This window comes from Echiichthys vipera (assembly GCF_963691815.1).
Source record: "Echiichthys vipera genome assembly, chromosome: 20".
Classification (NCBI taxonomy): domain Eukaryota; kingdom Metazoa; phylum Chordata; class Actinopteri; order Perciformes; family Trachinidae; genus Echiichthys; species Echiichthys vipera.
This window is the reverse complement of record NC_139845.1, coordinates 14,382,672-14,409,230: the sequence shown is the minus strand read 5'-3', so window position 1 is coordinate 14,409,230 and position 26,559 is coordinate 14,382,672. Positions and strand designations below refer to the sequence as shown.

The window sequence follows — 26,559 nt, the reverse complement described above, 5'->3', positions numbered from 1 at the left end:
ATCACGGTTTCCATAATAGAGCTATATTAAAATAATGACTCATCACTCGTCCTGTTGCAATTGAAACTGGAAGTTTCTTTAACAGCTAAAATTACCATAAAGTAGCTAAATGTGATTCATCCCATGCCACAGAGTATTTGTTATAACGGTATGCTTTTAAAATGAAATGTACAAGTCTATATCAACCTGGAGACCATGCATTGAATTAACATTTTTTGCAGTGTGCATGGTTGGATCACATGACCCCTTAATCTTCAGTGTATTTCCGCGTTCACGACGGCCGAGCTGTTATCAATGACTCTCCGTGGGTGTGTAGGCTTTTACCTAAAGCATCACAGTTGCTTTCATCGTCCTGTCCTCCGGCTGTGGCTGTTGTCTGCGCTCTGAATGAATGAAGCTTTAACCATCTGAGTTCCTCCTCCACCTCCTCCTCCTCATCCTCTGCCTCTTCTCCATCAAGCCTGTCGTCGAACAGCGCGGCCGAGCTGGGGGGGAATCCGGGGAAAGGGGGCCGCGGAGCCGCGCACCGGCCGACGGACGCTCCGCCGCGACGCGCCTCCAACATGCTAACCCGGGTCAAGTCCGCGGTGGCCGGGTTCATGGGTGGAATCATGGCCGGGGGAAGCTCCGGCGGAGGGGGCAACGCCGGTTCCGAGCTACCCCTGAAATTCCCATATATGAGACCTGAGTTCCTTGGACTGTCCCCGGATGAGATCGAGTGCTCCGCTGACCACATAGCTCGGCCCATCCTCATCCTGAAAGAAACAAGGAGATTACCGTGGGCCACCGGATACGCCGAGTAAGTAACCCGACAGCAGCTGCTCTTACAGCGGCTTCTAAAGTGTCATCACAGTGGGGTTTATTGTAAAGCATCTGCAGCTGATCACAGTCAGTGTCAGCGATTTGCTCCAAACTTACACACCTGCACCTGTTGTGACTCGCATCCAACACCCTCATGTGGTTGTGGTGGATCCACACAGTATCCGTTTTGCTCTCCGAGCTGCGTGTATCAAACACTGCGTGCTGTTAGAGATGTATGGCAGCATTCATCCCAAAAGGATCACAGCACTCAGAGAGCTCCAAGCTGGTTTTACGTGCAAGAGGATGAAGCTCCATCTACTCTACGAGCAGCATCTGGGTTTAAGTCTACAACTGTGCTCTATTTATGGCCAGCTTGTGTGTCAGTGTGTGATTGTGTGTTAATAGCCTCTAGATATGCTGTGGCGAACCGGTTCAAAAAGATGCAGTCTCATAATCTGGCTTGGCTTTCCTGACTGTCCACTTGTCTTTAATGCACTTAAGTGGAGAGTCTGTTGCTGTTTCATGTCTGCCATTGCTGCCTCTGTCAGCATCTGTATACTGTAGCAGAGAACCATCCAGATAATCAGGTCACATTTGACACAAAAGCTTTAGCTTTGCACAGGCACTCATCCACAAATCTGATATAAAAGCATAGAGAAACCCAGGATCTCATTGCATGAGAAGAAGCATTAAGCCTTGTGTTTTGTTATTGGAACAATGGTGCGTCACCATTGTCACATTCATTCAGGAAAGTCCTGTCAGTGTGAGGTACGCAGTGGTTAATTAATAGCCAACTACAGGAGGCTACATGGGTGTATTACAAGTTGAATCCACTGAACAGCATGTTAACTGTAAATCTCTGTTGACTGAATGATTAAGTGGGTTGCTGGATGTAGCCTGTGGTGCCACACAATAGAGGAGGCAGCTCCCTGTTTGGACCCGCGATGAGGTGATATTCTTAAGGTCCCATATTGTAAAAAGAGACATTTCTTTGTCTTTCTTAAATATAGAGCAGGTCGTTGTGCTGAATACTGTGAAAGTATAAAAACGCTCAATCCACAGAGAAATGTGCACAGCCCGTATTCAGAAAACGTGCCATTAAACGAGCCGTCGGGACTTGTGTACAGTTGTGATGTCACAACTATACTATATATATTACAACTGTTTATGTATACATATATGTGTGTGTTTAGAAAGTGTAACTACAGTGCCGTTACCCAGTGAATGTGCAGACACAGAGAGTTCAGAGGCTAACGACCAATCAGGGAACGGGGGTTTAAATAGACATGCTATAATGGGTGTTTCATTGGGGTTTTAATGGGGGGGAAAAATAATAGTTTTTAAACATAAAATCATGCAAACATCTTCTAATAGACACCCAAAATACAAGCATGAACCTGGAAATGATCATATGGGAGTTATTATATATGCATTTTCTTGCTTACAACACAAGCACAACATGTACATGTTAATTTCGCGTCACACACAATAAATCAAAATGTCCTAAGGACCTTTAAAAATACTTAATGATGATTTTTACTAAATATCTGTGGATTCTGAGTCCTGTAAGATTGTTCTCCCCCAGACATTAATTATTAGACATTAACAGTCCCTTCATTTCTTCTCTCCCATTGGATTATAATATAATATCACTGAAACTATTTGTTAATCTGGTCTTTGGTCACATCTTCATCTCCTTTTCTCTCTTTTTCTCTCTTTAACACACACACTTACACCCAGAGCAAGGCATTAAGTGTCTCTTTGGGATCGCTGTGATTAATGAGTTCAGCTCATTCTTCCATTCATCTGTAATTAAAGCCTTCTGAGTTATCATTACCGCAGCCATTTTGGCTCTAACCTCTCCTATCTCCCACTCGGCCTCTCATACTCCCTATACTTTTCTTCTCACGACATAAACAGTAGAACAGGCGTCAGGAATTGGTTACTAATTTTTCTTTTCTTTTCTTTTTTGGAAAAAAGGTAAATCCAAGACAATTCAAAGTAATTTAGTCAAATATTTTGTTGTCGTTTAGTAGTAGACTGTTCACTAAACCCCCCCTAGAACTGTGACTGTCCAGTCACAGCTTAGCAACTGCAACCAATACTGCACACACACTAAAACTCAACTTAAGTGTTGTGCATGAGGCAGTAGAAAAAACTGAACTTCATGGCTGTATATTATACTGTACATATCCTGTCCATATGCTACATGCTGGCTGAAATACTGAGGCTATGGTATATAAAAGGTAAAGGCTATTTACACCCTGGTACAAATATCTGTGTATGCTATTTGTTCCTGGGTGTCGGTAACTTACATGCTATTTTCACCCATTACTTTTGGCCAAACCCTAACCAGGTAGTTTTGTTGACTAAACCTAACCAAACTGTTAAAATAGTTAGTACATTCAATTACATTCCAGGCTGGGTTCAAACCCAGGTCTCTTTGGTGAGAGTACTGAGAGTACTATTCTAAAACCACTCACCCACAATTAGCAGTACAACACTTTGTCGCTCTTTGAGGTGGTGAATGAGGGGTCCGGTGTAAATAGCCAGATCTCGCAGCAAAGGCTACACAATTTTCCCCCTGGTGTAAATAGACACTCAGTGTATAAAAATTTAGATGGTGTTTTTTTTGGCTTAGACTTGAGCGACCCCAGCCAACGATATCCAAGATAGTGTTACTGTTGTTCAAGTCCACATCCTAAAAGACTTTCCTCTTGTAATGATGAAAGTGAAACATAGTCTTACAGTTACAATGTCGACTTCAATAAAGCATAAAACTAACCAGTGCCTTGCTTGTCCTCATAAACGAATGAGCAGCCAAACAGGCTTATGATAGATAGAATGAAGCAGACATTTTCATTTTATTTTCATTTTTTTTTTATAATACTAGGACCAGTTAACTAGCTTGATTCTGACTTTTTGCCTGGGACATTAAGCTTTAGCCTTATGTTTGCACAATATCATACATGGAGCCATCGAGTGCATATTTACCCCTTTACATGGTTGCTATTTTAAAATAAGTCAAGTAGAATCATTATTCCATTAGTCCATCATAGATATATATACTTTATTGATCCCAAGCTGGGAAATTGCAGTGTGGCAGCAGCATTACACACAGTAACAACACAGACACATCAATACAGACATATAAAAAACATATAAAAAGATACACAAAAATGTATAAATAAGTGGTCTAATTGTAGTGCAAAGACAGTCATACCGTATTTTCAGCTGACACATGGAGCTAACATTAGATTAATTAGCTAGCTACAGTAGCTACAGCTGATCAAATTTGCAAGTAACAGTTGTTATTTCAGCAAGCAAAATGAACATTGTTTTTTGTCTACCTCTGTCTCAATCAAAGACACCTGCATATTCTTTAATGATGTTCCTCACTGTCCCATATTGAAGACGAACCCATCCATTTTTACATTCCATTTAGCTTTCCCATCTTCCTGTTGTATTTTCTTATCTGTTGTATTCAAGTGCTTGTAGTGCAATTGTGACCAAAACCCTCAAGAAAAAATGCTATTTGGATTATTTGAAAGACTGTTTTAAGTATTTAACTTGTAGCTCTTTCGCTGTTATTGTCCCTTTGATGTTCCGGGTGAAAAAGAAGCAAAGCTATGAACCATTGTGCTTCACAATAATTATCTCATCCTTGTGGCCAATGTCTGGTCCAGAATCTGTGACAGAGGGTAGAGAAACAAAGAGCGCATTAGATGTCTGACAATGGAGGGAAAATGAGGTTTTGTTCCTAATGGGAGGAAAAAGCTAATTGTTCCGAATTAAACTTGATTGGCAGGAATATGAAATGAAATCATGCTTCCTGAAAATGGTGAATTGAGGACAAATTAGATGGAAGAGTACTTTTAATAACACACACACACACACACACAAAGGCACCAGCTGCACAGTACCAAAGACTAGAGTGACACAGAATGATCCATATGCATTATGTCGCAGTCACATTTCTGCTTACACAATTTTTGGTCTGCGTTATGTCGCTTGGATCAATGACTGGAGCACGCTGAAGCTGCGTTCCGTGGAATTTATTCCTTTTTAAACAGAAAACACAAGTGCCACCCACCATAGGCACCGCAGAGCACACACGCTCACTTTTTATAGAATATAGTGGATTTTTTCATTAAAATATATATATATATATATATATATATAATCAGTGTCACAATTTACAAAACAAAATACCTTGTAAAAAATATATATAATACGTTTATCTTATAGGAGCATTTCATACACATTAATGAAAGCCTAGCACTCAAAGCTAGCACATGCGCACCATTTTCATAACAGCTAATTAGCTTAGCTAGATTAGCTCAAGAACGTCTTAAAAACACTAATTTACTGATCCTGTAAATCACAAAAACCGAACCAAGAGGTTCATAAACATATCAAGTAACAATACGAATCTCTATGAACCCATTTTAAGTGGAAAAACAAACAAATCTACTATATATTAAATAGGAGAGAAAGAAAAACTGTGACTCCCGCGCCAAGCACTTAGGCTCACTGAAGCGGGTCACGGAGGCTTCACACTTAAATGATGCCTCCAGCAAATGAAAGGTATGCAATTCATTCATAATCAGATAGGAACCATTTACACATAGGAACTCATTTTGGGGGAAGTTAATAACAAAAACATAGGGAAATGCATTTCGGGGTAAAATAACAGAATAAAATAAATAGAATAACGAAAATAAAATAATGAGAAATCAATTAAACACATTGTAGTCATAAAAGACAAGTAATGCTTTTGCAAATAGTTTTTAGGGTTTATTATTTCATATAAACATGTATTTTTTTTATTCACAATAGTGTAAACCACCAGGACATGAACATGCACACATACACAGGTCATCAAATTACTGTGTTTGTTGACAGCTTTTAAGCGAAGTAGAAAAAGACTTTCCAGATTTGTGTATCATGAGCTCATAAGTGGTCAAAGTGTGTTTTATGACGGTAATAACTCATTTTCTACTATAATTATGGTTGCAGCAGTAATATCTTAGGTTTGAGAGCAGAGCTGCGTAATCACAGTGAAGACCAGCCCTCTGGACATGACGGCTTTTGTGCTGCATGGTGAATGACACATTATAACCAAAGTATCCTCAAAGCAATTTCAGTCAAAAACAACTGGACTGGTTGTTTGTCTTTTCCTAGACAAACAACCAGTCCAGTTGTTTTTGACTGAAATTGCTTTGAGGATAACGATGACCTGGACGAATGAGAACATTCACAGGCTTATAACCAAAGTAGTGCCAGTTTTAGCTCAGGCACTCCCTCGCTACCACAAGACTGAGCATGGAAACCAGTTCCACTGTTAACACGTTGCACTTTATGGGTGCGGTTAACATAGTTATAACAAATACTTCATCAAATGTGGAAGTGCTGGGTGCAGTTTCTTGCCTGTTGCTACCACATAAAGAAGAGAGGATTTCAAATGTCCCTACAACCCCAGCAGAGGGTAATTAACCGTGTTTCAATGGAACATTTTAATCGTCTGAATGTAGACTTAGCATATTGTAGACTTTATTGCTTTAAAAAGGGTTGCATGATCTGCAGTGGATATGGGCATCTACACACACATAAAAACAACAACAGCAAAAGTGAAATATCAAATGCATTTATGCTTATGTACGTAAAAATGTAGGTATATATTCATATCAATACATGCATTTTCAGCAGCTTCTCCTTGAGTATGTCCCTATCATTCTATCTAAGGTTAACAAGCATTTGAGGCAAAGAACCAGACACTGCTGCTGCCTAGCAGAAAACATCCAAAGTCTATAAATAGGCATGCCAATTTCTCATCTCACACACATACACAGCGCCCTCCGGAGATGTCTGTCAGACTTGCCATGTCTCAGTGGAGCTGCCTCCACAACCTTTATTTTTTTCACCGTTTATTGGTAGTCCAATTATATTCGCTATCACGGGCTACAGTGAAAACACTCTGAAAATGTGTGGTATTTGATGATGGGTGGGATATGTGTTGAGGGGACTAAGACCAATAAGCTCAGTATATTTGTATAGCTCATATGTGGATAGGTAATTTCATATCTCCATAACGATATAGTATATCACGGTATAGCACGTTTTCTGGCAAATCAATAAATGTACAGTCTTAATGAAATAACCATGCCGCTGTATACTCCTGCGTGAATTAAATGCTTGACAAATAAAAGGTAGCGACCATTTTCTATTTTCTATTACGAACATAACGTGCATGAATAAGAACGTAAAACATCGTCCAGATATTAACATAATGCAGTTCTGTCGCTATTTTTTTTTACTTTGCGATAGAAACGATATAATAAAAGAATATACACAATAGACATTTCTATATCGTTTTGACAATATATACAGCTAGTTTGTCTGCACTGTTTGTGACGAAGAAAAAATGTCATCAAATGCTGAAATGTGAAAAAAAAGGAAATAAGACAAATCACTTGCCAAAAACACAGTTAATGTGTGGCTCTTTCCTCTCTCCTTTCCTCTACCATCTCTCTCTGTGGTCTGCCTGGTTAAATACATGAGAAATAAAGATGAATAACTCAACACACACACACACACACACACACAGGTTTGGAAACATATATAATCGTACACAAACAAAGACTTTTATTTTTCCCAGAAGTGTCATGAGGCAACAGGACACTCCGGGCAGAGCAGTACCACAAACAAGTTCTCCTGTTTGATCTTCATCGGGAACACGACGCACACACATACAAACCTCAGGCTGCGGCCCTCACTAACTGTTGTGATCCTGCAGTGAGCCATAATAACCATGAAAGACTGCTGTACCGTTTCATCCAACGAAAAGCATCTGATGTCAGCTTTCATTCAACCGCCTTTTCCAGACCACAGCTGTCAGACTGGAACATCACAGCGGTGCGTCTGTTGCTCTTAGCAAAATCGTATCTGGAAAAAAATGAATGCCAAAAGTGTGTCGCCAAATGTGATTTTTAAATAAGGACCTCTGAAATCTGAGCCAACCTGAATATACTGTGTATATCTTGTTTCAGAGTGATTAATGCAGGCAAGAGTGCACTGAATGAGGACCAGGCCTGCTGTGAGGTGGTCATAGCAAGAAGGAGGCCAATGAGCTACTGCCCTCCATCCACGCCCAGCAAGACCCCCACAGCCAAGAGACGCAACTCCCTGCCCAACGGGGAGGGCCCGGGGCTCCGAATGGACCCCGGCAAGCTGGGAGAGGTAAGAAGACACACAAAGGGTATACAGTGTACATGCATGATACATTTATACACGCTTTTGCTCACAGGCATACACAGGGAGCATCAATCTAACTAGTAGAGTGAGTCAGTAGTGAACAGTTGGAGTTAACATAACAATACTGTATATGTGGGGTTGTTTCTGTGCAACCTGGACTCTTTGTTCCTGTGTGTTTAGTTACGAAGCATATAGACAGGGTGTCTGCGGGGTCTTAAAAAGTATTAAAAATTGATAAATAAGAAAAATGTGTCTCATAGAACTGCTCTATGAGAGGAAGCAGTCGAGACATAAGATCAGTCACGTCACTTGGCACTTCATTCAAAAATGGTAATTTGTTTCCAGGGTTACACCCTATGCACCACGTGGGAAAGCTTGACTGGAAGTCTGTTAGGGAAGGATTCAAAATGTCTGATCGTCATTTTCAATAACATGTAATTCCTGGTACAGTTTTAATGGGGCTGACTATACAGCAGAATACACTTTATTTGACAAAGACTGTGTATTTAAGGTCAGGAAGTGTGTGTGGACGGCGCAGATGTGACAGAGGTGTGAGAGGGAGTGTTCCTGCCTACACACAGACATGAAGAGATAAGGAGATATGACCTCTGCAGCTCCCAAACGCCATTAGACAGGATGAGTCATGACGTTTTCTCCTCGGTCTCAACTTCCACAGATGACTCACACATTCTGCAAGTTCATCAAGCAGCATCTTTTTCAAACATGAAATTATTTTTTTTTAAATTACAGAGTATGGTATGATGAGCTGAAGGATTATTTTGTCAGATTATTTAGATGACTGGTAGTATTCAAATATTGCTTTCCATCCTTATATTGCTCTACTATCAGCATAGAAATGAGCACTGTTGATAAAATAAAATTAGAAGAAATGTGTGGGATAATTTTTGCCGTTGTATTACTTCCTATCAGCTTGATTCTTAGTCATGTCTTTGTCCAAGGAGGTGACCTCGCCACAGCTGTGTTTCCCAGCAACGCCCTGCATTCATTGGAATTCAGTACATTACTGCCAAGGACTGTCAGGTTGTTTTCGTTAACAGCGTGGGAGAAATGTTTCAGTTTTTGGTGGTTTTTTTGCATCACTTTGTCCTAGTTTGAAGATTAAGTTTAAAAAATAAATAAAAAAGGTGCATTACTTTTTGCAGGTATAAGTATGAACAGTGAATGACAACAGCCTGGGTATGATGCACTTCATTAGTCATAATGGGACTATTACTTTATTATAGGAAGACAATTATAGAAAAATGTGTTACATCTGGGTGTGTTTTAAGTTCAGACAGATATTTCTGTTAAAAGGAGTTTGGAGTTAAATACTATAAAAAGTGGAACACTCCAGACTCAATATATGTAAAGCAATGTTTATGTGTTTATGTGAAACTCGTGAATTTTACCTTGTAATGGGTCAACACACTTATCTTCTCGTATCGGTGGAAACTCAGACACACAGTGGGTGGGATGCTGATTAGTGGGTGTGAAAATATGCCTGTGAATGTTCTCATTAGTCCAGGTCATGGGACTGGTCCCAGCCTGGTCTGTTGCGTACATAAACTGATGAAGCCTCTTGGATGAGAGGTGAAACGTCTTCCTAGACAAATAACTAAGCCCAAGGCTTTTGACTGAAATTGCTTTGGGGTGTTAAAATGTGCATCTTTAAGCTTAAACAAAAAAAGACAATCCCTTTATAGTTTTTATGACTGTGTGAATCAATGTGATTATGTTTAATTTGGCTTTTAATTGCCACTTGGAATTAAATACATATACATTTTGTATATGTCTGCAGGACAGTGAAGGACTGGTGTTCCACTACTGGGCCTTGTTCGACGGCCACGCCGGTTCAGGTGCAGCGGTCGTCGCCTCCCGCCTATTGCAGCACCACATCGCCTGCCAGCTCCAGGCTGTCATCGAGATCCTTCGCAACCTAACCTCCTTGCCCCCGACGGTGCTGGGCGAGGAGCCCGACAACAACCCCTACCTCCAGGGAAACACCCCAGGCCCCCACCGAGCCCTGACCCGGGCTGCTTCTCTGCGCGGGGCAGCAGGCGCACCGGGTTCCCCGAGCAACACCCCGCCTCCGCCACGCTTCTTTACCGAGAAGAAGATCCAGCACGAGAGCCTGGTGATAGGTGCCATAGAGAACGCCTTCAAAGAAATGGTGAGCGACCGGTGCAAGGTCGTGATAGATTTCAGCCCACTCACCCTGATCAGTCCTGAAAGCTTTCTCTTTCGCTGGAAGCCACTCTGTCATGCATCATTACTTAATATTTAAAGGTTATTGGCGAGGAGTTTATGTAGAGAAATGTACAGTGTGGTTGCAAAAAAGTGCTCATTATCTTTCCGCAGGGATCAGTTGTCTGACCTCTCAGGTACAGACCTGCCTTGTCATCATCCCATTATCAGCATCAGTAGTACTTTGCTATTTTCTCCTCTATTCTGAGTTCCACACTTAAAGGTCCTGTATTATGCTCATTTTCAGGTAAACTCATCTCTCACTCATCTTCAACCGCTTATTCTGGGTCGGTTCACGGGGGCAGCCGCTCTAGCAGGGGACCCCAAACTTCCCTTTCCTAGGCCACATTAACCAGCTCTAACTGCTGGATCCCAAGCGTTCCCAGGCCAGTGTGGAGATATAATCTCTCCTCCTGGTTCTGGGTCTTCCCCGAGGCCTCTTCCCAGCTGGACGGGCCTGGAACACCGCCCTAGGGAGGCGCCCAGGGGGCATCCTTACTAGATGCCCGAACCACCTCAACTGGCTCCTTTCAATGCAAAGGAGCAGCGGCTCTACTCCGAGTTCCTCACGGATGGCTGAACTTCTCACCCTCTCTCTAAGGGAGACTCCAGCCACCCTCCTGAGAAAAAACCCATTTCGGCCGCTTGTACCCACGACCTCGTTCTTTCGGTCCATAATTTGAGGGTAGGAACAAAGATTGACCAGTAGATCGAGAGCTTTGCCTTCCGGCTCAGGTCTTTTCGTCACAACGGTGCAGTAGAGCAACTAGAAACACCGCCCCCGCTGCTCAGATTTTCCGGCCAAACTCACGCTCCATCATCCCTTCGCTCTTGAACACGATCCCAAGGTACTTGAACTCCTTCACTTGGGGTAAGGACTCACACCCTACCTGGAGTAAGCAATCCACCCGTTCCTGCTGAGAGCCATGTCCTCTGATTTAGAGGTGCTGATCCTCATCCCAGCCGTTTCACACTCGGCTGCGAACCGATCCAGTGAGTGGTGAAGGTCACTGACCGACGATGCCATCAGGACAACATCATCTGCAAAAAGCAGAGACAAGATCCTCAGCCCACCAAACGGCAACCCCTCCCCTGCACGACTACGCCTATCCTGTCGTAGCCTGTATATCCTGTCCGTGAAAATCACAAACAGGATTTTTTATTTTCAGGTTTATACTTGTATTTTAGGCTTTAGGAACGTGTTAACATCCTTTCTTGGGCAAAAGACACGTTATTTTTCTCTTACCCTTCCGCTTCATTTTAGTGCCTGTCCTGAAAAAGCCCAGTCTGCTCTGATTGGTCAGCAGTTCCGGAGAAATATTTGTTAGTTTCTTTTAGTCTCTTATGATCGTTAGTCGAATATCATAGGATTTTAACTAAAACAAGATATTTGACTGTCTTTCAATGACATTTTACAGACCAAACAATAAATTGGTTAAAAAAAAAAGAATGTACAGTTGACCCATGCCGTATGTATATAGAAATATGTTTTAGTGCATTTATTTAGTCATTTATTGGAAGTTACCTCAGTAGATTTTCTTGTTGAGATACATTTATTATACTCTAGATTATGTTGATATGTGATAGATAATAAAAAAAATATACAATATCTTGAAATGGGGTAATTCCACATTCATTTCACAAGATTCACACATTTAATTTGAATGATTTATATTGTATTTGCATGGGAAACACATGGAAGGAAAAATATTAGCACTGGACTGCACAGACTGTCAAACTGTCTGTTAACATTGTGCCAGTGTGTACGAAGTAAACATTTGCACGAATACTAACCAAATACTAAAAATTACTGAGGGAGCCAACAGATGCAAAGAGACAGATAAACAAAATCTGGTATCAATTGCTGAATTTGTTTTTCCTTTAATAATGTGACAGATGTATGCTGTACACACACACACTCTGACCTAAGGGCAAAAAGGCACACGTGATCACCGGCACACACTCTGTACGGAGCTGCATGCAGAGATTATTTCCGACTACAACCTTTAGCGTCTCTATTTACAGTTTGTTTAGACATCTGGCTCATAAAATGATGGCTCTAGGCTAAACGCCACTCAACCGCACGCATGCACATTAGACATTAGAGGATTTTTGTCGCTCTTGATCAGAGGCGGCATCTGACTAAATATGTCTCAACTAATTTGCTTTTTAATTAAAAGGTATTTCAGCCCAACATCTTCATTACTCAGAAGAAATGGCTACAGGCCAATCTACATTTTTATGTTACCAAATGCATCGCAAACTTTTAAATTCACATGTGCGGCAAAAAGGCAACATATTCTTTTATGCTGTTGAGTTGGTTGTTTCCTTATTACCCTTCACTGAGATATTTGATGAAGCCAAAAAAAAATCTATGCAGTATTACCACTAGATGGCAATGGAAAACAGTCCATACTGTGTCAAGCTGAACCCTGTGGTACCCTGATAAAACCACTGTGGAAGCTCCTCTCAGATCAACCCCCCTACCACCACCACCCTTTCTTCTAACGGGGGAAAAAAAGAGCTCTTCGACACTTGATTTGTCGTTCTTTGTGGGAGATTAGCACTGTATCCCTTTGTAGAAAGTCCACCTTCGGGGGGAAAAAAACTGCTCATCAGAGAGTTCTTGTCTGCAGGCTCTCTGCAAGACTGGAATGCAGAAAAAAGTCATGTTATCATATTCCTGTTTCAGAAGCTTGAGTGTGTGCATGTAGGATCAGTATAAAGCCTCTTGAGCCCTGACATGGTAAAGCAATATGCAATCCCTCTCCTGTATCACTGTCTTCATTATTCATGCATGGCCACTTCTTGTTTACGGACATGCGGTCGACGAAGAGGTTCAGGTTAAACCGATCGATAGTCCGCAGCGATGCCCACACGTCGTCTGCCTTTCTAAAAAAAAAAGATTTTCTCCTTGCCTCTTTGCTCCCTTTTTGATTATTTTTCTCCGTCACTCTCTTACGACCTCACAGTCGTATTTATGAATATTATTGAATAGAGATAATGTATTTAAACCTTCCCTCTGGCTGTGTGGGCAGCTTGCAGTGTGGACTTTTGACTTTTACTGTCATACGTGGGTGGTACATTTTTTTTTATTGTGTTTCTTAAGTGATTCTTCATTAAAGATTGTCAACTCTCTCTCCCTTTTCCCCAGGATGCCCAGATTGAGAGGGAGAAGCAAGTCTATAACATCACAGGAGGATGCACGGCTCTCACTGTGGTTTACCTGCTCGGAAAACTGTATGTCGGAAATGCGGGTGACAGCAGGTGTGTGTCCTCTTTCCACTAAATTAAGTGTGTAAATGAAAGCGGGCATAATTACACCGCAGGAGACCCAATAGGGACCCAAAGACATATGATGTCAGTACATTGGACACCGTTCTGGCAAACCTCAGCGGGGAATTGGCTGACAAAGCTGACTATAAAAGCTGGTCCTTGTGCCTTCTGTCTCTCCATTCCTGCAGTTCACCTCGCTGATGCACCATGAGATATAAATTATGTTTGTTTCGTGTATATCCCCCTCCTTGTCACATTCCCACAATACGTTGGGGCAGAGACATTCTTTTCAATGCATGTGCATAACCTCAACAACCTTTTTGTGTGTGCAGGGCTATCATAATTAGAAACAATGAGATCATCCCCATGTCGACAGAGTTCACACCAGAATCAGAACGACAGCGGCTCCAGTTCCTGGTGAGAAAAATGATTTATCCCGTAGAAATACAAAGAGCTATTATGTGTCTTCTCTTTAAAGGAAAGCGCTGTATGATATCCAGTCAGGGGTTAATTACTGAACAGTCCAACCAACTGGTAAATTGGCTACCTTGCCGTTTGCAAATCACTTTAGCTAAAGTTATGAAGCAACCAACGCCAGATCCTTGTAGCGTAGATACGTTGCTGGCTAGCCTTAGCTTGCTTGCTCATTAATGTTATCACTAGGAAAATATCTAAGTTGATATGGTAGTTGGCTAGCTTGCCCAGTTACTTCACTGGCTAATGTAATCCAGTGGCCTAAAGTGAACCAGGGGCACATTGTCTCATAATCCTCCCGTGCATCTAGTCTTTAGTGTTTAGTGCTGTCTGCATTTTGACATATGTAATAAGATTAGTGACACAAAGACAGGTCAGTTCATTTAGTTGACCGGAAAGAACACAGTTGGCTTCAGTTTCTCAACACGTGTTCACACAACAAGCAGCACAATCAGCATCTTAAGTCTGTCTATTTCCTATAGAGCTGTGCAACAGGGAACGTCAACCGATGTGAGGACACTCGTTTCGGCTAAGAATAGCCACAATTGACTTGACTTCAGAGTCAGCACAGACATCTCAAAGATGAGGTTTGGATCACTGCCTCTTTTGTTAGAAGCAATGGAAATCTCACTATCAATTTTTTTTCTGCCTATAGCGACTGCTTAGATATCTATGTGCAGCATCATAAATTAAGTGTAAACTTATGAATGGAGTTGAGCCTGATCAAGACATTGGCTTGGCTGATACTATCACCGATCGAAGTGTGTAAGGTAATTTACAAAGTCTCTCCATTACAGCTTGTCCACCAGAGCGCAATGACAAGTTGTAAACTACCCTCCTCACTAAACTTCTTTAATAACGGAACTTAAGGCAGATTTTAGGCGTTTTTAAGGTTTTGTAAAACAGAAAGGGATGGGCTCTACATCTCAATCATCAGTCCAATCCAGTGTCAATCACTATAGCTTTGGCCAACGTATTGTCCGACAATTTCAGCTGTCCAGTGTCGTATTTTCACCGTTAAAATTCTGGCGTGAGTCAGGCTTCAGAGTGACGTGATGGAATATGACTTTCATTTGATCTGCAAATCTAACACGTTTAGCTGCTCTACTGACTTGAAGGCCATCATTATGTCTTCCAGGGTTTCATGCAGCCTCACCTGTTAGGAAATGAGTTCACACATCTGGAATTTCCCCGAAGAGTTCAGAGAAAGGAGGTGGGCAAGAGGATGCTCTACAGAGATTTCACCATGAATGGATGGTAAGTCTTCCTATGTCGGTTTTTTTTTTATACACTGTTTTCACTGAGCAGACAAAGCACTTCAAGATGGCAGACCCCTGCGTCCTCAAAATATGTGCTGAAGATGAATGACCCCGCCTTACTGTGAATCATGCCTGTTAAATTATGGTGGTAAACAGACCTCTCCAGCTGCGCCAACCTTAAGCGAAAAACAATAATCTGAAAAAGATTTCAGAAGTTGATCGTGCTGTGGTCTCTGCTTCTCTCACTCCCTTTCCCTCCTTTACTGCTGCTTACACTTTCCTTTACAGTGAGAGCTGGAGAGACCAGCAGAGAGTTAATGAGGGAGCAGCCTAACTCGATATGATATAATGATACAGCAGAGATGGCCCTGTATGTGCAGTGTTCTGTGGGCTAGCGAGACACCATGCTGTTTGACTGTGGCTTCAGTGGAAGCCAGTAATGAGATGTGCTTTTACTGCTACTCTAACTCACTGATGCATAGAGCCACGTACGGCACTGTGCACAGCGTGTATTGTGATGTATATTTCACCATAAGACTACCCCTCAGGAGCAGAAATGTGCCAGCCAGGACGTGCAACTGTGTGGTCTACTGTTTTGTTTCTCTTTACATCCAGGCAAGGAAGTAGTTTGTGGTCATTTGTTTTTAAGATTTTGTCCATATTTTGGAGCTTGAAAACGTTCAATTAGCCTGGGTCACAAACCGAGGCATCTGGAGAATAATTTTGAGGGATTTGAGAAAGCCAAGAGTTGTATAATGACTTTGCAAAACGCAAAGATGAGACAAATCAGTACACACACATTCCTGCTGGAGCTGGGAACATATGTATGATTAAGCACTAAATGTGTGTAGCTCTGAAATGCAAAGTAAGACGATACTGAAAATGAGAATTCTCATTTGGCAGCCCTTGACATTCCGAATAATATAGTGGGAGGATAAATTAGTGCCTCACTGTTTTCTCTCTTTCAGAGGTATTCAATTGGATGAGCAGAGATCCAACACGAAGGCACAAAGGCCAGATAGAGTTTTACATTTGGGCCGGGAAAGTACATATCTCGGTTTTGAGACAGACGAATGGGCAGAGAGAGATGTGGACCGACATACAGAGCAAACCCTGGTCAGATGAGGAGCTGTTTGAAGTTGTTGATATTCTCCACTGACTGGAGACGCCAAGTCTAATCTAGCTAGTTAAAGTACATCAGCGTCAGCCATGGAGTCTTTCAGTCTGACATCAAAGCTCCGTTTCGAAGTGTGTTTTCAGATCTTCTGCTTCCACTTGTGCACGTCTGGATTCATTTTTTGTGTTGTTTGCTTGTGTATTCTAAGACGCCCCTCCCCCTCACTTTCTCTCGCTAAATTTTTCAGCAGCGAAAGAAACACTTGTTATTGCACTCTAGAGAGAAGCTGCAATGAGACACTGAATAAAAACCTATGAGAAGGATGGCGTTGGCTTTGTTTCCCACCTACAGTATGTTTATTAACAAGGGTTGAGCAAGAGCAAGAACAAATGGTGGAAAAAAAGGAAAATGAATATTTGTTTAATGCAAAACCAGACCTTCAATAATGAAAGACTTTCCAACATGTTTCTACATCAAGGACAGTTTATTCATCATGGATAGTACCACGCTAACAGCCTTATAATGTCTAAAAAATTTTTAAAAACCACCCTAATGATTTCATCAGGGTTATCTCAGCTTGAGCATAGAGACAACACACCTCACAAGGTGAGGTGTGGAGTTTGAAAAATATCATTTGACAGACATTATGTTGTATTAAGTCCACAGAAGAAACATTGACATTACTGTGGGTATGACGGATTTAATGAGACACAAATAAGACAGCCGTAAACAGTATATTGATACATCTTTCTCAACTATTGATGCTCAGAGCAGCCATGTTGGATTGTGAGGTCGGGTTTGGTGAAGTTCTTCTGACTTTTGAAGTCAGAACTTCGACTTCAGGGGTGTTCCAGTTGAAATTTATGTCTGGGAACTCGTAAATTAAGTCAGGATATCTCAGCCCCTGCTCCATCCGTTTTGACCATTCTTTTTTTTAAAGTTCTTACATGGATAATGGTGTTGCCAAAATCGTGACATACACGAGACTGAACTTTGTTATATAATTTATTGTTGGCTAAAATCAACACTGTTGAAGACTGTCAGAATACAGTATAATGGATCACATTAGCCGGTGAGGTAACTTGGCAAGTTAGCCAACTAACATATCAACTTGGATATTTTCGTAGTGATAACGTTAACAAGCGAGCAAGCTAAAGCTAGCCAGCTAGCTATAACTTATCTATGCTACAACGATCTAGCATTGGTGGCTTTGTAACGTTAGCTAAAGTCATTTAAAAACAGCAAGGTAGTCAATTTACCAGCCTGCTGAGCTCTGTGAGTCTAGGTGGGTTCGCTTCGGTTATCCACTTGTGACAGCATTTTGCTACGTAAGCTGGCTAGTAAAGCATCTACGTTAGTTTTTGTTAACTATTGGCACACGTAAACACCTCATTCTTAGGATTTGGCCAACAAAATCTTACCAAATCCTTTAGTCCACAGGCTGTTAGGCAACCAAGAGAGTCAAGGAAAGTCTTGGTTCTTAAGTTACTTTACAATCCCTTTACACATTGGCAATACGAAGCAATTCAAATTTATAGATTTCTTCACATATTTCCTTTAAGTGTGGCTATATTAGTTGCATGTGATGTGTCAGACAGAAATAAAGAAAAGATTCATTCACTGTCTTGGTCTGCTTTTGTTCCCTCAAATACAGGGCATACAAGACCATTGAGGATGAAGATCTAAAGTTTCCACTGATATATGGGGAAGGGAAAAAGGTAAGTGTCTGTGTGTCTACTCCAAGTTCTGTATATCTGCTCTGGAATTCAGAACTGCAGAGAAAATCACTAACTCTGACATTGTCAATCTGACACACACACACACATACATCTCACATCAGAGACCAAGTGTTCGCCCACTCTCTGGGTGGCTGGCAGGCATGCTGTGTGCGTGTGCGTGTGCGTTTGCGTGTGTGTGTGTGTGTGTGTGTGTGTGTGTGTGTGTGTGTGCGCACCATCACTAGAAGAGAGAGGAGACAGTCCATCTGTTTCACTCCAGTAGCTACATCTAACACACACACGGACATTCAGACAGACACACACCACTCGGGAAATGACAGTAGCCTCTCTGAGAAGTGAAGTCCCCACAGTAATCCCCAAAGGGACAGTGGGGGACAAGATGAGAAGAAGGCTGAAAATGAAAACACTACACCAAATAAATTACACAAAAAGCTTCAAATTTTCATTCATGTCAGTTTGTTTCAAATGTTCAATCAGTTGGGTTTGATACAAAGAGACATAAGGAGATTCTCCATCAGAAAAAAAAACAGCATCTGACAGCCATGTGGCGCCAGCATTGCTGATGAAAAGCTGTTGAATTCAAAGAACGGACAAAACAAGTTTTCACACGGGGATAAAAGAGTGGAAGAATATTGCAAAAGAATATGAAAATAAATATTAATAGAAATAGAAAGGAATAGAAAAATAACATTGAGTTCAGGCGCACTTACATACACTTTACAGACCTCTGAACAGTGTCACATCCTCATATTTGTTTAATGCACCACCAAATATATTAACATTTAATACACAGTATTCAACTCTATATTGCAACACATTTCACTGTGAGCAATTACTAGCCCAACCACCCACGTATGTTGTAAATTCTGACTGGGAGGTAACAGTGTAAAACACCGCCATCGCAGTTACTATCAGTCATTATGGGAACATCCATATGTTCATTACTGGCTAACTGACAAACAGCAGAATTTATGACTGTTTGTATGCTTCATACGCGCAATTTAAACTAAACCAGTTTGTTTTACAGGCACGAGTGTTGGCCACCATTGGTGTGACCCGTGGGCTCGGTGACCACGACCTTAAAGTTCACGACTCCAACATCTACATCAAACCGTTCCTTTCCTGTTGCCCTGAGGTAAGCTTGAAGTCCAACTGAAATGTAATTGCATTTTTCTGGTCAAACTAAAAAGTTTATTTTATATGTTTTGATTTCATGATGGCACCCCCTAGTTTTACATTGCATATCTATGTAGATGTCTATGTACATATCTTTGTTTAACTATTTAAGAGTCAAGATCTGTTAAACTGAGCAATATGTTAACAGTTTGGAAAATAGTAAGTAAGGTCGTCAGTCACTGGGCTTAACAACTCCAATGTGTATTTTTCACATCTGTATTTCGAGCAATTGGCCTTCGGACCAGTGGGCTTTTTTCTTTTAGGTTAACAGACCGTCAGAGTAATGGGCTTTCTATCCAATGGGACATTTTTCAGACTCTTGGGGTTTCAGAATAATGAGCCGTCAGACCAAGAGGTAGTCCCCCAGAGCAGACGGTCACACTGAGCCAGACAGCAACTGCTACACAACACACGAGCCACTGACTCAGAACAACAACCCGCTGTAGCTCTTCTGGTAAAGTCTCCTTTTTATCCAATTTGGAAACATTAGCACACGTCTTGTCCTGCACCTTAGCTTGTTGATTGAATGAGTGAGCGACCAAACAACAGCAGTTTACAGGCTAATTAGCCAGTGTTAGTCTACCTGCAAATGTTACTTTAGGTCCGGTTAGATGCTGTCACGTCTTTACTCTTTAGGCGTTTTCACACATATAGTTTATTTGCTCTGCTGTGAATCATGAGTTCCTAAACTTACTTTAAAAAGGTCTCAATAAAATGAGATAATACTCTTTATTTAATGCAACACAGGAGTATACAAAAATAGGCGTTATTTCATAGACTATTTCTAATTATGAAGCACCTGACATTACATGTGATGTATAGTATATCATTACCATAGACTGTATAAAAAAAAGGACTTCGTCGAGGTCCGTTCTCTCAACTTGATCCAATCGTACTCACCTATGGGAGTCGCCATCTTGTCAGAGTTTGACTACACCTCATTTCCTCTTACCAAAAAAGGGCATTGATGTGAAGTTGGGGGGAGGGAGATACGTCCATGTGGCTGACGTATACCTCCTAGGAGAAGTGAGGGCCAGTAGCTAGCTGTCACTCAAGAGGCCACGCCCCTAATGATTCATACACTTTAAACTAGCCTGGTACAAAAAAAATCACTTCCTCAGTGTTGTCATGGAGCTATAGATTTTTTGTTGTACCAGGCCTTAAATAGGTTTAATTGTGTTGTGAAAACTGCCTGTTTAACATGGGGGTCAATGAGAGATTGCTATATAATGAAACCTGCCCCTAGTGGACACTAAATTTTGGCATTTCCGTATTGGATCAACCAGGATCTTGTTCGTGCTTGATTGTTACAGAGATATGAAATGATTTATATCAGGACAGAGGATTTTGGCCATATCGCCAAGCCATAAGTCCCATCTTCAGCTCTGTCTTAGGCCCCGTTTACACGTACTGTTAAAAACAGGGACATTTCCCCGCGTTTGTGCTCTTCGTTTATACACAAACGAAGAATTCTCCTGTGAAAACTATTCTTTCTAAAACTCCTGCCAGAGTGGAGATTTTTAAAATCTCTGTACATTTGCATGTTAACATAGACAAATGGAGTTTACGGTAGCCGACCATGCACCAGAACTTGCACCTGCGTCATAGGTGCGACCTGTGTTTACATTTTCATTTGGCTGTGGTAAGCATGGATCTTTGGCTAACGTGGGCTTGAGCTTCTCTATACACTGCCACCTTCAGATTTGGCATGCTCTTGACTGCATATACACAGGCGTTAGTGTAAACAAACATTTTCTGAAAAACAGACAGGTGTGCATGTTGTTATTTTTTGAAAACGGAGATAGCTGTAAATGTCCGTTTATGAAAATAGCCGGCCACGTGTAAACGTAGCCTTGAAAGATCCTCTGCTGCAGGCAAACTCAATCTCACCTGTCTGACTGTCTGGCTCTGGTTTCAAAGCTCTTTCATCTTCTCATATAGTTTGTCTTACAGAGTTTTGCATTTCCCCTCCCAGAACTCTCTGCTTGATCTTTAATTCATTTATACCGGGGTTCATACCAGGTTCACATGGAAGACTGAACTCCTTTCAGCACTCAGTCTCTTTCTTTTTTCTAACAAACACGACTCTCACCCTCAAGAAACCTGAGCTACTTTAGCTGAGTGCACTTGAACTTGCCAGCCACTTAAAACAATCTTTTACTTTAGTATAACTATATCATTATGAGATCTGATCTCTCTGGTCTCTGAGCTGACAACCACAAATATTTGATGCTAACAGTCAAGTTGTTTGCAAGGAAGTAAATTAACGACATTCACAAGGTTTGACCTGCACTTTAAAAAAAAAACTCTCTTTTGTCTTCTTTTGTGCAGTAGATGCACACATAGATCAAAAATGATTCAGACAAGAGCCAGGATATGTAATCTATTGTTTCTATTTGATACATAACAGGGCTGTACAGACAGAGAGTAAAACCATGTGTAAACGGTTCAGTCAGCGCTGGACTGGATGAGGCATACATGATGAGTCACTCTGATGTGTTACTCTACAGTTGCACCTATTCAATCATCTAGGGCTTGATTGGACACACATGAAGCCAACTGCCAGCAGGTCAAGTCATTACAAACACACCAGAACAATATAAATCATTAGCATTGACAGTAAATGTTAGTTTATATACTGGGGATGGAGAGCCCTGTAAAGTATCAAATAGAAACATTTTGAATCCACACTCTAGTCTGAATCTCTTTTTTTTGTTGTTGCTGTGTGCACGTCCTTTCTTGCTGCACTAAGGAAGTAAATTGAGTCATAAAATGTACCAAAGTAATATTCTTGCTACTTCTGTTAACCCTGACAAACTCACATATGCTCCACTGTGAACTTTTGCACATCCGCTCAACAATATGGTCATGAAAGCTGGGTCATGACCGAAAGAACGAGGTCGTGGGTACAAGCGGCTGAAATGGGTTTTCTCAGGAGGGTGGCTGGAGTCTCCCTTAGAGATAGGGTGAGAAGTTCAGCATCCGTGAGGAACTCGGAGTAGAGCCGCTGCTCCTTTGCGTTGAAAGGAGCCAGTTGAGGTGGTTACGGTATCTAGTAAGGATGCCCCCTGGGCGCTTCCCTAGGGAGGTGTTCCAGGCACGTCCAGCTGGGAGGAGGCCTCGGGGAAGACCCAAGACTAGGATGAGACATTATATCTCCACACTGGCCTGGGAACGCCTCGGGATGCCCCAGTTAGAGCTGGTTAATGTGGCCCGGGAAAGGGAAGTTTGGGGTCCCCTGCTGGAGCTGCTGCCCCCGCGACCCGGATCCGGATAAGCGGTTTAAGATGAAGGATGAAGGATGCTGCACAAAACTGTACATCTTTCTTCTCTTATTCTGTTATATTGTATATATTGTTATAGTGTATCTTAAATTTTTTTGTTTTTATTATAATATTTCTATTATATCTTAGCTGTTACAGCACTTTGCTTTTATTTTTTATTTGAATTCTTCTGATTTTTATTGACATATTTCTTATCAATGAGACCCTTATCAATAATTCTGATTCGGTTTTTTAAAAACTCTTAATGTTTTGTGTTTGGCATGCAGGTTAAGGTATATAACCTGGCACAGTTTGAGCACGGGGCTGATGATGTTTTAGTAATGGGAACCGACGGCCTCTGGGACGTCCTCTCCAACCAGGAAGTAGCAGAAGTCGTCACCACATTCCTGGCCAACTGTGACCCCGATGACCTACACAGGTCTGCTGCTTGCTTCCTTTTTCTTTCTTATTTTCTTTCATTTTCTGTCTTTCCTTCTCTTTCATATCAGGGTTGTTGCTTTAATTCTGTAAACCCGAAGACGGGTCCTTCCAGTTCTCCTATAAATGTCATGTATTGTTGTCTGCATTATTATTAACGTTAAACTGTTTTACTGAACAGGCATTGTTTCTCTTTAAAGGATACACACCCTTGGCCATGTACCAGTTCTTCTAATCATTTTCACACATTTTAATATAATAATAAATCTGTGAATAAACTCAAGAATAGAAAGTCTCACCAGTGCAGAGGGGGGACAATATTTTTTTCATCTTGTAAAGTCTAAAAATATAATATTGTGGCCCTTCAAACTGTAGATTACAGCTTTATTGTTGCTTGTCCAGGTATACAATGGCAGCGCAAGACCTGGTGATGCGAGCACGTGGCGTGTTAAGGGACAGAGGCTGGAGGATCACCAATGAGCGCCTGGGCTCCGGAGATGACATCACTGCATTCATCATACCACTGATGTACGGCAACCGTCAGGCCTGAGGAGCCTGACAGAGATGCTGCAGGTCAAGGCCCTGAAGGGCATAAGCTCTTAAACCCATTGAACTGGGAATCCCGTTCCGTTTCCTCAGTGCCGTTTGCACATTCATTTTTTCTTCCTTGGACCAAGGATATACTAATGTTTAGATATTTAAATTTGTTGGTGTTTCACATCTCTAAAGAAGTTCAGAATTAGCTAGCTTTGTTTGTCTGAAACAGACCATCCTCGCCAAAAAAACAGCTGTGCAGATCGATTGTACAAACAGCTTGTTATAACCCAGTGGGCGTACTAATTATGGTGGTAATAAAGGAGGGAGTCAGGTGGTGTTGTATAAAAAGCTCCATGGTCCACATAAGGAGGAAGTCAGCGCGGTGGATAGGTCAAACAAAAACAGGACGTTCATCCAGGAGTCACTGTTTTATTTCCTGTGTGAAACCAGGGAGTCATCTTTGACTTTTTTTACTTAAAGGTTGAATATGGAGAATGAGCAGAACATCGCCATCTCTTGTCTCAAGATCGTAATCGCAACAACAAAATATAATTAAAAGCATTCGCGTTGCCAGGTTGGTCAGACTGGGTCCAGTAGCCTACAGGGGGCCGAAGTCTGTTTGAGCCTGTTTGAACCCATCCCCTCCAGCAAATCACATCATAAAAAACAAGTTTTGCAGAGGAGTTTGACTGACAGTTACCGTTAGCCGTTACTGTTAGCCTTTACAGCGGGGTAAACATGAAAGTTAGCTTACCGATCACGGAGAAACGTAGCTATTTCGGTCGTTGAACTCCTTTTATCTTAGTTCATTGAGTGAATGCTTGGCTTATATTGACTCTGGTTTTTGCCCGTCTCTGGTCACTCCGCTGCAGGGACAAATAAGCAGCTGCAGGATCGGAAAACTCCATTTCACCAAGTGCCAGCCTACAGTAACTGCAACCCAACAACAGACAACCCAGGCAACCCATAATGCCCAATTCTATTAGATGGTAAAATGCAACCTGTCAAAAAAAATTCAATATTAATTCAGACTAAATATATTTTATTATGGAAAAGCAATACTTTCATTCTGTACCCCTCAAAATGCCCCGTGGGTGTTTTATTTATTTAAAAATATAGCTTTTAATAAAGATTCTACATATTCAACCTTTAACTAACATAACCACATTAGTATGTAACAAAGTCACGTCCGTAACAAACTCATTTTAACCCAAACTAGAGATGCACCCATACATTTTCTACCGATCCAATTTGATACCGATACCTGGGCGGAGTGTATCGGCTGATACCGATCCGATGATAGACAGAGGGGCTGTAAATCCAAAACAATAAACTTCATACCCGTCTCTGTTATGTTGGTTGCTTTCACGCTGCCGGCTGGCAGTTTCTCCCTTCTTTGCAGTGCATCCAAAGTTAGCTGCTTCGTTGTACTCTCTGCCGGCTTCGCTCCGAGCCCCGCATGCCCTTTAGCATGGTGCTTTTGGAGGTGCTAATTTAAGTTTGTGGTGTTGAATTTACCAACTTTATCACCACCCCTCGCAACTTTTTATTGCGTGTTGCAGTCGGACTTGTTGGCGTATCAAGTTTGAAATGTTTCCAAATAGACGACTTGGCACGGTCTGGCGCTTTCTCCATATTGCTCTGTGTTTGCTCATCACTAGCTGCTGTGCATGCTCTGCTTGATGACGTCACCAGTGCTGCAAACATAGAATATAAGTGACTAGATCACTGTAACTGTATTGCGGATTTTAATATTAATAAAAAAGAAATGACTGCATTGGAATGCTGGCCAATATCCGATCCAGCTAATAAGTCAATATGGATCCGGGTATGGATCTAACCAAATAGATTTTTTGCCAAAACTTAACCAAGTAGTTCAGTTTTACAACTGTAGCCGCGTGTTCACCATTTCACAACGTTAAATAGAACAGGAGCCTTTGGCAGACGACCAAGTCTGTCATTTATGTATGAGGAAGTGTTGTCTGAAAAAACATGAACATTTAGACACATGGTAATGTGATTCATGTCCTGAATAAAAATTGTAAAGAAATAATTTGGCCTGTTTAAGGTTGATAAAAGTGACCTGAACTTCTGCGGAGATGTGAAAGCTGAAATAGACCAATGCTCTTCCAAAGCGAAGAAAAGAGCACTTTTCTTGTTGTCCTTACAGTTTTGCAGTGCAGTACAGTACTTATTCCTTCTCTTTTAGTACAACCCCTCTTTTCCTGTTCTGTACAGTCAACTTGTTCTTATAAAAAAAGCTCCTCCATCTTGTGACCATGGACCGAGCTGACGAGTCAGCTACGTGTTCTGTTTCGCCACAGAGTGGCATGAAGGATTCACTTGTTGAACAACTGCTCACAGACTGAACGCAGTGATGAGATTTTGGCTCGAACCTGCGTTACTGTTCCCTGTGTCCCATGTAAAGTTTGTGGGGTGTGACTATTTAATGTGAAAATCAGTTGTCATGTTTCTGAGATCGTGGGCCCAGAAGAAAAGGGACGAGGACCTGAAGTGGGCCGTCTCACAGTAGCAAGGCAAATCAAGAAGAGTCAGAGATCTACAGCCAGTACGGATGTGTTTTTGTCTTGAAAATGAAAACTGGCATTATTTAACATCTGCATATCTGAATATTTTATACAAGCTTAACTGTACACTAAGAAACTTGGGATTTGTCAAAAACTTTCAAGAAATGCCTTCACACCGAGCTAAATGCTTCAATTTTTTTGTTAAAGGTGACAACCTCATAAGGCTAAACATTAGATTATGACTTGTACATCGGTATGCTAGCACTTTAGACTGACCCTTATTGTTAACAAAGCAGTCATATGTGAAATGATGAAGAGGCAAATATTCCCTGCAGCAGGGAGGATTTAATTAACTTCATAATTGTCATTTAAGAAGAAATCATAAAGTACAATCAAAGTCAATCTGAACAAAACGTTTCATGAACATGTTTTGCATGTTTCATAAGCTTTAGA

General features: G+C 41.4%; 1 protein-coding gene across 1 annotated transcript; it reads left to right on the top strand.

The window, feature by feature from the left end:
* The first annotated feature begins 415 nt into the window (after nucleotides 1-415).
* On the top strand, nucleotides 416-26,559 carry LOC310962387 (protein phosphatase 1H-like). Its single transcript, XM_083934850.1, has 10 exons — nucleotides 416-799; nucleotides 7,851-8,040; nucleotides 9,854-10,225; nucleotides 13,454-13,566; nucleotides 13,908-13,992; nucleotides 15,188-15,306; nucleotides 18,080-18,143; nucleotides 19,192-19,299; nucleotides 22,891-23,042; nucleotides 23,444-26,559. The coding sequence occupies exons 1-10, from the start codon at nucleotides 564-566 to the stop codon at nucleotides 23,589-23,591; spliced, it is 1,587 nt and encodes a 528-aa protein (XP_083790976.1). The 5' UTR covers nucleotides 416-563; the 3' UTR covers nucleotides 23,592-26,559.